This window comes from Macrobrachium nipponense, chromosome 12, assembly GCF_015104395.2.
Source record: "Macrobrachium nipponense isolate FS-2020 chromosome 12, ASM1510439v2, whole genome shotgun sequence".
NCBI lineage: Eukaryota > Metazoa > Arthropoda > Malacostraca > Decapoda > Palaemonidae > Macrobrachium > Macrobrachium nipponense.
The window spans coordinates 91242099-91257098 of record NC_087205.1 but is presented as its reverse complement, the minus strand read 5'-3'; the positions used below and the strand labels follow the sequence as shown (position 1 = coordinate 91257098).

At 36.1% G+C, this 15000-nt stretch overlaps 1 protein-coding gene across 1 annotated transcript in view; it reads left to right on the top strand.

The window, feature by feature from the left end:
• The window catches only part of LOC135224873 (uncharacterized protein DDB_G0284459-like), a 37458-nt gene that overhangs the window by 4257 nt on the left and 18201 nt on the right, over nucleotides 1-15000 (top strand). Inside the window, 1 exon segment of the mRNA XM_064264196.1 lies at nucleotides 13101-13369. Within this exon segment, the coding sequence (XP_064120266.1) occupies nucleotides 13343-13369 (27 nt within the window). The 5' untranslated portion in view covers nucleotides 13101-13342.

The following is a 15000-nucleotide window of genomic DNA, read 5'->3' as shown; positions in this document are numbered from 1 at the left end:
ATTCATTAATAAGGAGAATAGGAAGAAGTACATAAGAGATCCCACTTATTAAAAATGAAATAAATAGGTTAATAAATAGATGGAAGTGTGACGAGATTTTATTTCCAACAGGTATAGGGTAAGTCGACACTTATAACCCGAGTTTGGGCATTCTACAGTGTACGTGGATATATTTTAAGAACATCGCAATGCGTCATCTTTTGCCACTCTTATAGTTATTGACAGGACAGTTTTAACTTATTATTATTATTATTATATTATTATTATTATTATTATTATTATTATTATTATTATTATTATTATTATTAATTAATTAATTAATTAATTAATTAAGAATATTTAGAAAAAAATAAACAGATAAAACCTTGAATTTTCACTGACAGTAAAAAAGAACACGTACATGAATACACACAAACACGCACGTATACACTAGGATACACGTCTGTGCGTTTGTATTGCGTATATGTTTACACCCAAGCATAGTATACAAAGTACGTACATACACAAAGATACACGTCTGTGTGTTTGTGTGTATGTCTACTTGTTCGCCCAAAAACAGCATACAAAGTTCGCACTCATGCACGAAGATACACGTTTGCGTTTGTGTTGTGTGTGTACGTGTATGTGTCTACTTGTACACCCAAACACAGCATACACGATGATACACGTTTATACCCAAACCCAGCATACTAAAAGTTCTATCAATTCTTTCTTACGTACGAGGGGGAGCAAGTACTAAGTGCCTCTCCTTTGTGTTACGCAGACACACGTGATATTTGGCACAGGGAGCCCAGAGAGGTTAATGGTGCGTTGTCATGGGAAAACAAAGGAAGAGAGAGAGAGAGAGAGAGAGAGAGAGAGGGACGTAGGGTGAGGGTGAGGGGGATGACTTACTGGAAAAAAAAGACCTCTTCCCTCCCCGTTCACACCACCAGCTTTGTGTGTGCAAAGACGAGAGGACAAGAAGAAGAAGAAGAAGAAGAAGAAGAAGAAGAGAGCTCTGTTATTAACATTTCGCTAATTAGGAGTGTGATGATTCGCTTAATAGCTCTTGAGAATGAAGGTTTAGGAGAGATTTTTTCATTATTTATTTATTTGTTTATTTATTTTTGGTGATCTCTTGAGAATGAAGGTTTAGGAGATTTTCTAAATTATTTATTTATTTTTGGTGGTGAGACTCCGGTAGACCACTTTGTAAACAAGCAAAAAAAAAAAAAAAAAAAAAAAATCAATAAATAAAATAGATCTATCTTTCGGCGGTCTCGGTATAATGCTGTATGACCCGCGGCCCATTAAATTTCAACCACGGCCCAGTGGTGGCCTGGCTTCTATTGTTGCCCAGATGCACGAACATGGCTAACTTTTAACCGTAAGTAAAAAAACAAAAACTACTGAGGCTAGAGGGCTGCAATTTCGTATATTTGATGATCGGAGGGTGGATAATCAACGTGCCTAATTTGCAGCCCTCTAGCCTCAGTAGTTTTTAAGTTCTGAGGACGGAAGGAAGATAGTGGGGATATACAAGAAAGTTCGGACGGACAGACAAAGCCGGTAACAATAGTTTTCTTGTTTGAAAATTAAACAGAAGAATTTCACTTGAGAAAATGTCGCTGTGTTGACAAGACGACCTCACTCGCTAACGTAAAATCGAACGACATGAAAAACACGGTCCGTCACTACCTCATACGAAACTCACCCAGGTAAACAAGCCAAGCAGTTTTGCGACCTGTCATTAAGGGTTAGATGAACGCGGCCGCAGGTCACAACAGTACGCTGAAAAAATATTTGATTAGCTGACGTGTGAACTTTTTTTTTTTTTTGTCATTGCATGAGCAGGGAAGCTTTGGTGTTCGATATTCATAGTAGCTGGTTTATAATAATAATCAATATAATAATAATAATAATAATAAGAATAATAATAATAATAAAATAATTAATAATAATAATAATAATAATAATAAACCAAACAAAAACTTCTTTCAGTTTTCTTATGAAGATTGAAAAAGAAAAACCACAAAATCACCGTGTAACTTGTTTACTTCTAAGTAAAATTAAATGTAAATACTTAGAAGTAAACAAGTTACACAGTGATTTTGTGGGTTTCTTTTTCAATAATAATAATAATAATAATAATAATAATAATAATAATAATAATAATAATAATAATAATAATATCCTTTATTTCAGCTCAGGGCCATATACATGGAATATATAAAATACAGACAGTAACATACACAATATAGCTACATGAGACAACATGATACAACAAAACAAAAATGAATAAAAGGCACTATCCACACAATAGCTGAGGTAGTATAAAAGATGGTAATCATAATACTGTACTTTATACGACTTGCCTTTTTTTGCTTAAATGATTCCGGTTAGCACGAAGGGTTAAAAAGTGAATACAATAATCAGCTGTTTTCATCGTAGGGTATAATGACCATGAGAATTATTGATATGTCATCAGAATGTAATCATTGAACCCATAATAAAGTATTGATTTATGTTGCTCTTAATTATTTATACTGCTTTACAGTTTTTTTTTTTTTTTTTTTTTTTTTTGTAAAAGCAAACTATCGCTCCGGCTTTGTCTGTCCGTCCGCACTTCATTCTGTCCGCCCTCAGATCGTAAAAACTACTGAGGCTAGAGGGCTGCAAATTGGTATGTTGGTCATCCATCCTCCAATCATCAAACATACCAAATTGCAGCCGTCTAGCCTCAGTAGTTTTGATCTTATTTAAGATTAAAGTTAGGCATGCGCGTGCGTCTGGCACCGCTATAGGCGTCAACAACACAGGCCACCACCGGGCCATGGCTGAGAGTTAAATGGTCGGCGGCTGAGAGTTTCGTGGCTGGGCTTCATACAGCAATATGTGCTGTTCAGAAAACTTGCTAGAAATTCGGTGCATTTTTTACTTTTTATTTTTATTTTCTTTTATTCGGTCTACAAATCCCTCTGAACACGCCACCTGCAAATTACAAGACGCTATGCATAAAAGAAACAATGAAAAACGTCTCTTTGTTCTTTGTAGCTGCAAACGTCAAACTATTCCATATATTTTAGCTGAATACCATAACCTAGAAATGCATTTTAACTACAATATTAAATACGTTTATTGAACTCATTCCATAAGGTATTTCTGAGGACGAAATTACCCAAGAAATAGTTCAAGGGTCTTAAATTTTGTAATTTCAAAACTTCTCGACAAATATCCGATATGGATCGTGGCGTAAACAATTAAATGTAAACAAAATTCATCAGCAAACAGATCTGACCTTCATCAAAGCTCTGCGGATAGGAAATTACTTATTCTTATTATTATTATTATTATTATTATTATTATTATTATTATTATTATTATTATTATTATTATTATTATTATTATTATTATTATTATTCAGAAGAAAGATGAACCCTATTCATATGGAACAAGAAGCCCAACTGAGTTTAAACGGATGTACTTTGACTAATAGCTACAAATTCCGTCAGAGATTTCCCTATTGGACAGACCGCGAATTTATTAATGAGAGAGAGAGAGCAGAGAGGACGAGAGAGAGACGAGCGATAAGAGAGAGAGAGAGAGAGAGAGAGAGAGAGAGAGAGAGAGAGAGAGAGAGAGAGAGAAAGTAATCAAGTAATGGAAACATTTTTCTACGAAAATGGCCCAAGAAAACTTTAATTACAGATGTTAAATCCTCAACGGTTTCAGAGCCAAAAAGCTCAAGATATTTACGATTAATGAAACACTTTTAATTAGAGGCTCCGAGGGACTCTATCAGCCATCTGCTAAAAGAGAAGAAGAAGAAGAAGAAGAAGAAGAAAGAAATGAATTATAAATATTTCGTTCTCGAATTGAAATGTCAGGGTGTTTGCTTCGTATCAACTTTTATTTTGACATTTTGTTGATTTTTTTTCTTCGCCTGCTTTGCCTTTGCAGATTTTTTGTTTGTTTGTTTGTAATTAAAAGTGTAATTTCGCTGAAAAAAAGACATTTAAGTCTCTCTCTCTCTCTTCCTTTTAAAGTACAGAATAAATAACAGAATAGATAATAGAATAAATTATTTAGTAAAATACACACATTCAGACGGTATGCTTTCGCCAATCACTGCCAGTTTTGTCAAACAAGCAAAAAAACTAAGTCAAAAGATATTTATTTTACTCGACAAATGAATATGATTGTGGCATTTCCTTCTGTTTACTTGGGTATATGACACTACGCTGGTGTCTTAGGCTAAATTTTTTTATAGTCTCATTATCATACTATATATATATATATATATATATATATATATATATATATATATATATATATATATATATATATATACGTGTGTGTGAGCGCGCATGTATGTATACATACGTACATTCATATTCAAATATATCGTTTGTTCAAGCCGGCATTAACTAATAGCAAGCTTTACGTCAGCTGACGTAACGCATAATTAGTAAGCCTTGTCATGCGTTGACGAGAATAGGCGAGTGCACAGAATATATATCATTCCAATTCATTAAGTCTCATATCCCGAACTCATTACCAGCGTCATGTCATGAACGCATGGCATGACATTATAACATGACATAACAGTTGTCTCCTCCTTAATAGACTAATGACGTTTGTGCTTCTATAAAATGCTGAAGACGCTGGTCTATGTTTACGAGAGAGAGAGAGAGAGAGAGAGAGAGAGAGAGAGAGAGAGAGGGTGCGTTCTATTGTGGGCTACCTGTCGTGACGGCAATTAAACGACACAATAGAATTGGCGGTAATGAAATGTTCGTCCAGTCTTATATTATTGCTTCTCGTCGCCGACGTAACTAGGCTGATGTTTCGGTAATCGTCTGTATACGCTCGAGTGGTTGTTTTCTTCGTAAGTAAAACGTGATGTTTTCCTTTGACATGACGCTGAAGTGTACCTGATTCAAGTTATGCCATTTTAGAACGCAATACGTACCTCCTTAATGATCAACCAGGAATCCAAAAAAAAGTATATCTTAGTTTTACCAGACCACTGAGCTGATTAACAGCTCTCCTAGGGCTGGCCCGAAGGATTAGATATTTTTACGTGGCTAGGAACCAATTGGTCACTAGCAACGGGACCTACAGCTTATTGTGGGATCCGAACCACTCTATATCGAGAAATGAATTTCTATCAACAGAAATAAAATTCTCAGATTAACCTAAAACTTTAGACTAATTCTGTTCGGTCGATTTCAACCAAATGCATCTGAGGACCGTACTTAAGAGGCAGAGATACTATAATGACGCAGGGAATTGCAGTGGAGCAGTTCCACGCGCCGATGCAGTACGATAAAAACGATAAATCAACATTCTTACCTTCTCGATCAACGCTTCAGCCATAGTAGTCGGCAGAGAGGGAGGACTCCTAGGAGGACGATATAATGTCAGCTTAACCAGTTGTGATTCATCCGCATAGACACACTTTATGGCTCTACCCCACCAGGACCGCGCCACATTATTATTAATTCCGTCAGTAGTAAGGCGTTTTTGTCATCAGTCGGCGCCTTGCACGCAAACGGAGCGCACGCACGCACGCAAACGCTTTCGCGCGCTCGAGAGCAGATAAGTAATCAGGTGGTGGTCAGCGGAGCTGTGTCGTATATAGCGTGATGGTAGTACGTTTGGGAATGTTTGTTTTTCTATTTATTTTTCCTGGATTTCATTACTTTTATCCTGGTTTGGATTTATCTACAAACTTCTTGGAATAGTTTGGAAATAAGGAGTATAAGCCTAGTTATGTTTAATTGCTTTTTTATCTATTTATTTCGCGGAATGTTTTTTACTTGAATTAATTTCGACCTACGTGATTAGAAGACGGCCGCAAAATAACGACTTATAGTCAATGGTCCGACGGAGAGAGAGAGAGAGAGAGAGAGAGAGAGAGAGAGAGAGAGAGAGAGAGAGAGAGAATTTATTAAAACGTTCACAAATGGACCGATAATTAAAATAATACTATCGATCACAGGGCTGGGGGGAAATAATATTTCATTTATATTCATTCGCGCCACTGAACAACGTTTTCACGCCTAGTTTGCAAATCTATACATCATTGGAATCCGTTAAATTATATTCCTTGCTTGTATCTATTTTAAGATTATGTTTTCCCTAATCTCCTCTGAGCTTTCACGCAGAAATAAAGAAAAACAAAAAGTTACGATATTTTTTTTTTAAAACGTCTGTGATATGTGAAATGTTACCACGAAATGTTTGGAGAGTGAAGTTAATCCTGCAATATTTTGGCACAGAGAGAGAGAGAGAGAGAGAGAGAGAGAGAGAGAGAGAGCGAGCGTGTAGCGGACTTACAGATTAGGCAGAGCTCAAGATCAAACAAATGCGAATGAAAAGCACCAAAAGAAACATTGCTGGAACTTGAAATAAGATATAAGTAAAGCATAGAAGTTTAAATAAGAGATAAGAGAAAAATGGAAGTTTCGTTCTTTACGGATGCATGTACGAACCTAATGGCGTGGGTGTGTGACGTCACGGGGTTCCTAAGGGACAGATGTTCGTCCCTGACTCAAGGTTGTGCGTTGTGTTCCTCAAGGTTTATCCTCGAATAACTTCTTGGTATTATCCTATGTTGTTTAAACTTTTATTTATTGTGGACGTGATTGTCATTGTTATTCTTTCAGTCAATGGAAAAGTTGTTGGTTCCCAGGATTCCAGATTAATACGCAATGATTATTCTAGGAATAGGCTGTCAAAACAGCAGCGGATGAAATGATAATAATAACAATGGTAAAATTAATAATAATAGTAATAATAATAAGGAATTAATTGATATAATAATAATAATTATAATAACATCAGCAAAGATTAAATTCATTCTGTAAAAGAAAAAAAAAAGTTCTCCATTTTTCGAAACTAGCAAATTCTTCAGGTTTGTTTTGAGCCGTGAAGTTAATAATATGAATTCTTGTCTTTCTAAGGTAATTATATACTTTTTTTGGCGGTGTTGAGGCTATTTGAATATAATTGCCAATATCCTTCTGGACTGCACGAAAGCGTTTCCAACCTCGGTTGTCCTTCATACTGTTTCTGTGCTTTCTGATCCCGGAGGCTAGGACTCTGTACATCTTACAAGGAGTTACAAGGATTAGGCTGTCTCAAAAACTTATTAGCCCACCCGAGGAGACATCGTGTGCTTACTTATCTCTTGGAGCAGGTTTTACTGTGCATTCACAGTGTCTTCCTAATGATTTCGTCTAGATTTCTTTTAAACTCTTCCACACCGTTGCTGATTACAACTTCCTGGTGGCAGTTTATTCCATGTGTCGCATATCTCGTATGTGGTTATGGAAGGATCTTTAGACGGCAGAAGAGACCGGTAGGATACAGAGGAAGAGAAGGAAAGATCGTCAATGTGTCCAGAGCTCTAAGAGAACTGAGAATGGAGGAGAATTCTGATAGTAACTGGAGAGGAGACGCAACGATTAGCAGATGAGCGTGAAAGGGTCTGGTGCAATCAGGTTATGGGCTACCAAGAGGCCTAAGAGCCACCGGAGCTGATTGGTTGAAGTAGCTCAAGCCATTTTTAAACCAATTCAAAAGCAATGTTGTCGAGAAGTTTGGTTGCTGGATGCGATAATAATAATAATAATGATAATAGTAATAATTAGAACAACAACAATAACATCAATAATAATAATAATAATAATAATAATAATAATAATAATAATAATAATAATACGGCAAGTTGCCCTATTATTATTATTATTATTATTATTATTATTATTATTACAATGAAATAATAATAATAATAATAATAATAATAATAATAATAATAATAATAATAATAATAATTCTCAATATACCTTTGGCTCAAGAATATCGGCTTAATAATTCGTCTTTTTGACAGCAAGAGAAAAAAGCTCTCTCTCTCTCTCTCTCTCTCTCTCTCTCTCTCTCTCTCTCAGGACTGTAGTTTGTCGATGTTCGTGAGAGCGCTAATGAAAGAGCAAGACCAGAGCTTGGTGCTTGCGTGCCCCGACGGGATAGCTTAGAGCCAGTGGCCGAGCCGAGATAAGAAGACTACAGGGTTGAAAACACCATCACTTGAAATAAAAAAAAAAGTATTGTTTCTACATTTTGTGTTTTTTTTCTCACACAAAACATTCTAAGTGTTTTTGTTACTCGAATATATTATTGTCTATTCACTATCGCGTCAGTGGACCTCGTGCGGTGCACTTTAGGCATTACTTAAGGTTCTTTGCAGCGTCCTGTCGGAACTTAGCTGCAACCCCCTTTCATTCCTTTTACTATGCCTCCGTTTCTTCCAACTTACTGTCAATTTCAATTTGTGCGCTGAATTACCTCATAAGATCCCAGCGCTTGGGCCTTTGGCCTAAAAGGCTATAATTCGGTTCTATACATTCAATGTGAAAGCTGATAGGTCTAATATATATATTCATTGTCTATTCTCTGTTTACATTTACGATTAAAATTATTCATTTATTTGGGACGGAATACGTATTATTCAATTTAAACCAGGTGACCTCATAGATCCGAGCGCTTAGGCCTTTGGCCTAATAGTCTATATTCTGCTCTATATTCAGTGTGAAAGCTGATAGGTCTAATATATATTCATTGTTTATTTATTAGGAACGGAATGCGTGATATTCAATTTAATCCACGTATCGAATGCTCTAATTCCCGCGTTCTATATTATTTATTTCACGACTTGAACGCTGCGTTCACCGGCGTTTCTTGTACCTTGGACGTCGACGCCCGAGAATTAAGTCTTTCAGACTACTATACGTACCTCCTAAGCCTAGCGTGAATAGACCCAACATGTTTAAAGCGGTTTTCATCGGCATGCAAAGAACATCAACTTCTTCCCAGAGACCGAGTAAAATCCAAATAGTAGGGAATCAGCAGGAAATAGTAGGGAATCGCTTGGCCGAGCCAAAACATTAGGGAACTAACTGCCTTGCTGCTGTTGGGCCATCCGACTACTTGATTAATCGTTGCATCACGGGCACCTCGTGTTTACTTCCACGCACCGTTGGGCGGTCGAAAGGAGAGAGAGAGAGAGAGAGAGAGAGAGGAGTGCTTTAAAATTGTGTTCCGTCGTAAATTGCACTGAGTAAGACGAGAATGAGAGCTTAATGTTGAACCAGTACTAGCTACAGCTTTACAACTCTCTCTCTCTCTCTCGATCTGTTCTCTTCGTCTCTCTCTCTCTCTCTCTCTCTCTCTCTCTCTTCTCTATATAATATATATATATATATATATATATATATATATATACTATATATATATCATGACAGGTCGCCATAAACCAACATCGGTCTATCTTGGAAAGGGATTACGAATAATTGCAGGCGATTTACCGCCCTGTATAATACCACAGGAAGAAGGTCACGACCTGACCTTTGGTAATTACGCTTATTGGCTGTCCGCTCCAAAGATCTCCGAATGACCTCTGGGGACGTTGCTCAAGATATTGTTGTGGCTCCCCTAAGGAACGGTGTCCAGACTGAGATATAAATAGACATCAGCCTATTTCTTTTCATAGACTGATTGACGCTCACCAGTTTGCTAACTTCGATATGCTTACGTTTGGTTTGTTGTGTAAGATAATAATAATAATAATAATAATAATAATAATAATAATAATAATAATAATAATAATAATAATAATAATACTAAATCTTTTCCTTGTAACTTAGACCTATATTTTTTCACTGATTTAATTCCATTTCTCTATTTCCAGAGATTTAATGTGCATTTACTGGTTTTTATTATACACACACGCACACACACACACCCACACACACACACACACACACACACACACACACACACATATATATATATATATATATATATATATATATATATATATATATATATATGGGTAAGGGTGAGGGGGTGTACACCTATCTACGTCGATGCTACCTTACACATAGGCCTATATGATATGAGCACGAGGTTACATATGCACATATTGGTATAAAGAATAATAAAACTAATAGCAACGACAAAAACAAATGCAAGGATACAAAATGGATACCGATAAAAACAATCGTAAGAAGAAGGGATAACCAAGAAGAAAGAATGATGAGTATTTTGGAGCGGTTTGTCATCATGCAACACCTAGACCTATAACTCCCATTCCACAAGATTTAAGCGGCTAAAGCTCCCAAAAGCTCCCCCAAATAATCTTGTAAAGTAGCCTGACGAACGATTGTGTGTGTTTGTGTGTATGTATGTGGGCGATCATGTGTGTGTGTGCATGTTACGAGGCTGTAAATTTTGTAGGTAAAGGAAATGGCAGCCATTTTTAATCTTCTTTTCATGTCATCAAGTTATGCCCTTCGTATTTTCTGTTCATTTTTTGGTTTTGTTTTGGCGTGTTTTTAATTATGTCTATTTTAATCTTTTTCAAAATTAACTGTACGATATCTATACGTAATTGTCTTTCAACATACACGCACACGTACACACACACACGCACACGCACACACACGCACGTGAACAAAGCGAAAGAGAATGAAGAATTGTGGTTTCAGAGGTTATCACACACACACGCGCGCGCATACTTCCCGATAACTCCACATATTAATTGAGATGGCCAAGGGTTGAAAATTTTGCATTATTCATTTATTTATTATTGTCTTAATCCTTATATCTTTTGTTTATTAACCTTCCTATCGGGCAGGTGGACATGACGAAATCAAGGAAAGGTAGAAAAGGAAGGCTAAACGTTATAGTCTACGACTAACTTTGAGCTCCAAAAAGTATCTTAATTTAAACAAAACTGTGATGATTTTCTAGCTACCTGCTTTCAATAATATAAGCCTGGAATACAAAATAGCGGATTGCCTAATGAAGATCAAGGCAGACTCATGTTTTTTGGATATTTGGCAGACTTATAGCGTCTTCCTTGCTGCCTTTAAGAGTATTGTTTCTCATGTGCGGTACTATTTTTGCCTCTTCATTTCCTGGTCGACTCAAATGCTCGAGGTAAAACGTTGCCATTATGATATTTTTTTTTAACTGTTGGAAAAAGAAGACAGGAAAACAGGAACAGTCTTCAAACTGTAAAGATCATTTGCAAATCATAAGCATATTATGAATATTTAAGAATTTTTTTAAACGCTGTGAGGAAAAGAATTATGGTTCATGAAACGAGTTAGATCTTATCTTAGCATATAGCGTTCTAGTTCAAAATATCCGTTAATAGAATTAGCCTGTCGTCCATCACGAAGCTATAATAGGCCGATCCATGATCTTTTCGTGAATTGAGATTGGAGATCGAGGGAATGGATAAGAGAAAAGTAGGAAATTATATATAAAAAGTAAGAAATCGATAAGTGAAAGATGTTACTACCTTCGCCGACTCGGTGCGTGGTCGGACGAGAGAGCACGAAGGTCGACGGGTCTGGGAGATGTTGCTATCCTATGTTATTGAGTACATTTAATTTCCTTTACCGTTATTTCTGTTTCCTCTTTGTGCAAACAGTTTTATGCGCCGTTTATTGTGTTTGCGGATCCAGTCTCTTGTTTAGTCAGACGGGGCGATCGAAAGTGCCACCTATACGGGGTCAAATCCTACGGTAAAGCATGGACAATTTAATGAGCGCAACTTACGAATCAAAATTGGGTTTTATTTTTCATCCCAGAAGTAATATTATCATTACTATATATTTTTTGTTAAATTGTTACTATTCTTAGACTGTAACACAACTGGTCTTCTATGTGAAAGTTAACTGACGAGGCAGATGTAAAGATATTAGCTCCGCTTCCTCAAATGGTACTAGTCCTAGTCCTACGTTTAAGGATTGGTATTGCGTGATCAATGGTTCGTTTGGTTTATGATCTTCGTTTCCTTAATCCGTCCTGTAGTGTTTACCGTTCTTTTGTTAGCTTTACGCGAACCGGTGTCTATTCTTTGATATTTGTTAACATTACTTATGGAGCGATATGCTTCACTAAACCTACTGTAATGTTTTTAAGACGTTTGAAAACTAACCAACCGGATACCAAACGCCATGACAATAAACAATCGATTTTGTTTTTACAACAATCAAAAATTTCCTCTGATTTATAATAATTGAAGTGACCGTTCTACAGTGCAGGGGATCCAACAGTAGGCGAAAATCGATATCATAGAAACTGTGAAATTTATTGCATCGAGGATTGTTTTTCATTTTTTTCCATGAAAGGAGTTTATACTTATTTCTGTGATTATTGAACGTACCTGCCTCGGTGAGTTGACAGTTCGTTAGATATTGATCGGTATGACGTCAGCTGTTCGTGTTGCTAATTGATGCTTTGCATAATTTACGCTGATATCTATAATAATAATTGTATGAAATATTTTGCAGTTATTAACAAGATTTTAAGGAACGCCCTTTGGGAATCCTGGTGTTGCTGTTACCGGACATAATAAGATGAGGATTATTTTGGTCTGTTATTTCAGTGTTGTCGTCCAGAGTGCTACAAATTTTCAATATATGAGCGCAGACACAAACCATTTTATGGCTGAAAAAACTCTAGATATTTTTTTTTTCAACCAATTAAAGGCAGAATTAGCTTCAGCTAAACGATTTTTATTTGCGCGCGCGCGCACACACACACAAAAGCAAGCACGAATGCACACATATATGGTTCTCTGCCTTACTGATTTCCTAGATGCATGATTTTGCTGTCGTATTATGTTAGTTTTTTTGTTTTTTTTTTAGCACGGGCTCTTGCTTCCTATGATAGGACAAAAAATAAAAATAAAAATAAAGGATATTCATTTCTTGCTGGATTTGACTACTCTCTAGAGCGAACATCGAAAAAATAATGAGGAAATGGTTTTAATTTCAAATCAGTAGTACTACTTTTACCTGCTACAGACAAAACACTACTACTACTATACTACTACTACTACTACTACTACTACTACTACTATACTACTACTACTACTAATAATAATAATAATAATAATAATAATAATAATAATAATAATAATAATAATAAATGTCTGGACTTAGGCACATTCTGCCTTTCTGGTGAATAAAAATAAGCAAGTTAAATCATAGAATCTGATCAGATCTCAACGAACTTTAATAATTTTTTTTTCTTAGGATTGAATCATCGCCAACCATTCAGACGATAAGCCTATAGGGGGACGTAGCAGTCCTCCGCCTACTTCTTCTTCTGCTCCTCCTCCTCCTCCTCCTCCTCCTCCAGTCCTCCCTATGGAAACCGCTACCTCTGAAGCGCCGTTGCAAAGGGTCGCCACTTGAGTGACTCCACCGGCGTCTCGTCGTAGCTGCGTCGTCGTCATGCAGCTGGCAACGACACCACAGCAGCTCCAGCAACCATCATGGCACTACACTTCAGTGCCAACCAGGTAATGACAGAGAAAGGTTCTAATTGAAGGGGTGGTTATAATTGAGGGGAAAACTTGCTTGTGCGGGACTAATGAGTATTGTGTCTTCTCATTGCTACAACATTTTTTTGTTTTTTAAGAAGGATTTAAAGATATTAATGATGCCTTTGCTGTCAGGAATGGCTTGAGGACCATCAGATTCAGAGGTGGGTTAGAGACAATTTTGACTAAGTAATTTTGATCAAGTTGAACTAGATACAATATATATTCTCTATGTATATATATATGTATATACATACACACACACACACACACACACACATATATATATATATATATATATATATATATATATATATACCCATGCATATATATATAATATATATATATACACATGCATATATATATGTAAACTTTATCACTTACATAATTGTTCTATGCATTAATACAATTATTCCTTTGAAAGTGAATGGTATCAAGCGGAGATATTTATTTTAAAAAATAAAACAAAATAAGTTACAAACTTTCCTGGATTAACACTAATATAACTTTTTTTGAGACATTAAAATATTAGGTAGATGGAAAACACTTGAATTAATGAATAGGTGAGATTATCCACTATAACTTGAATAGGCCTAACAAACATGTATCGTTTTTTTTCAAGATGTTACAGTTTATAGTAATTAAAATGTGTTATATTTGTTCAGTCGTCTGTAGGTCCTATTGCCTTAGGTAAGTGGATTCGAAATATATTATATTTCAGCCCGAAAAGCAATAAAATGCGACCAAACACTTGACAATGACGGTGAAAGTGAGTCTATCGCAGCTCTGTCCGAAATTCTACCGAATGCTATTCTCGTTGCATTTGAATACGTTTTTAGCTCTTTATGAATTTGTTGATTAGTTTTTTATTTCAACGAGTGAGATCTCTCTTTTTTTTCTGCATTTCCCTTGACTTTCTCTCACCTCCTATACTCTGTTTTTTTTTTTCCATCTGTCCACCGCCTGTGGTGTTTGCGTATGGTAGCACTGCGTCCCGGTCTTTGGATAGTTACGCCATGTGTAAGTTTTAGGTAAATGAAAGGATATCTGCGTGTACATTTGCAACTGAAAAGTGTTTTAATAATTTACTGTACGCGAATTACACCGTTAATATTCGAAATAGGATATTATTATTATTGTTGAATGTAGCTATCTAAAGCCCTGGACGCATTGTTACAATACGCAAAACACCACAGGCGGGTGGACAGATGGAAAAAAAAAACGAGTATAGTACCATAGCCTTTGTGAGTTTGAATTTCAAGTCAGCGGCAACTGTTTGGTTGGCTTGTTCCATATGATTAGGGTTCTCCATCTTCTGAATAATAATAATAATAATAATAATAATAATAATAATAATAATAATAATAATAATAATAATAATAATAATAAGCTCTGGAATAAGACTAGCAGAGGTTAATATCAGGAGAGGGATCTTCCAGGGCGACTCACTGTCCCCACTACTCTTCGTAGTAGCCATGATTCCCTTGACAAAAATACTGCAGAAGATGGATGCTGGGTATCAACTCAAGAAAAGAGGCAACAGAATCAACCATCTGATGTTCATTGACGACATCAAGCTGTATGGTAAGAGCATCAAGGAAATAGATACC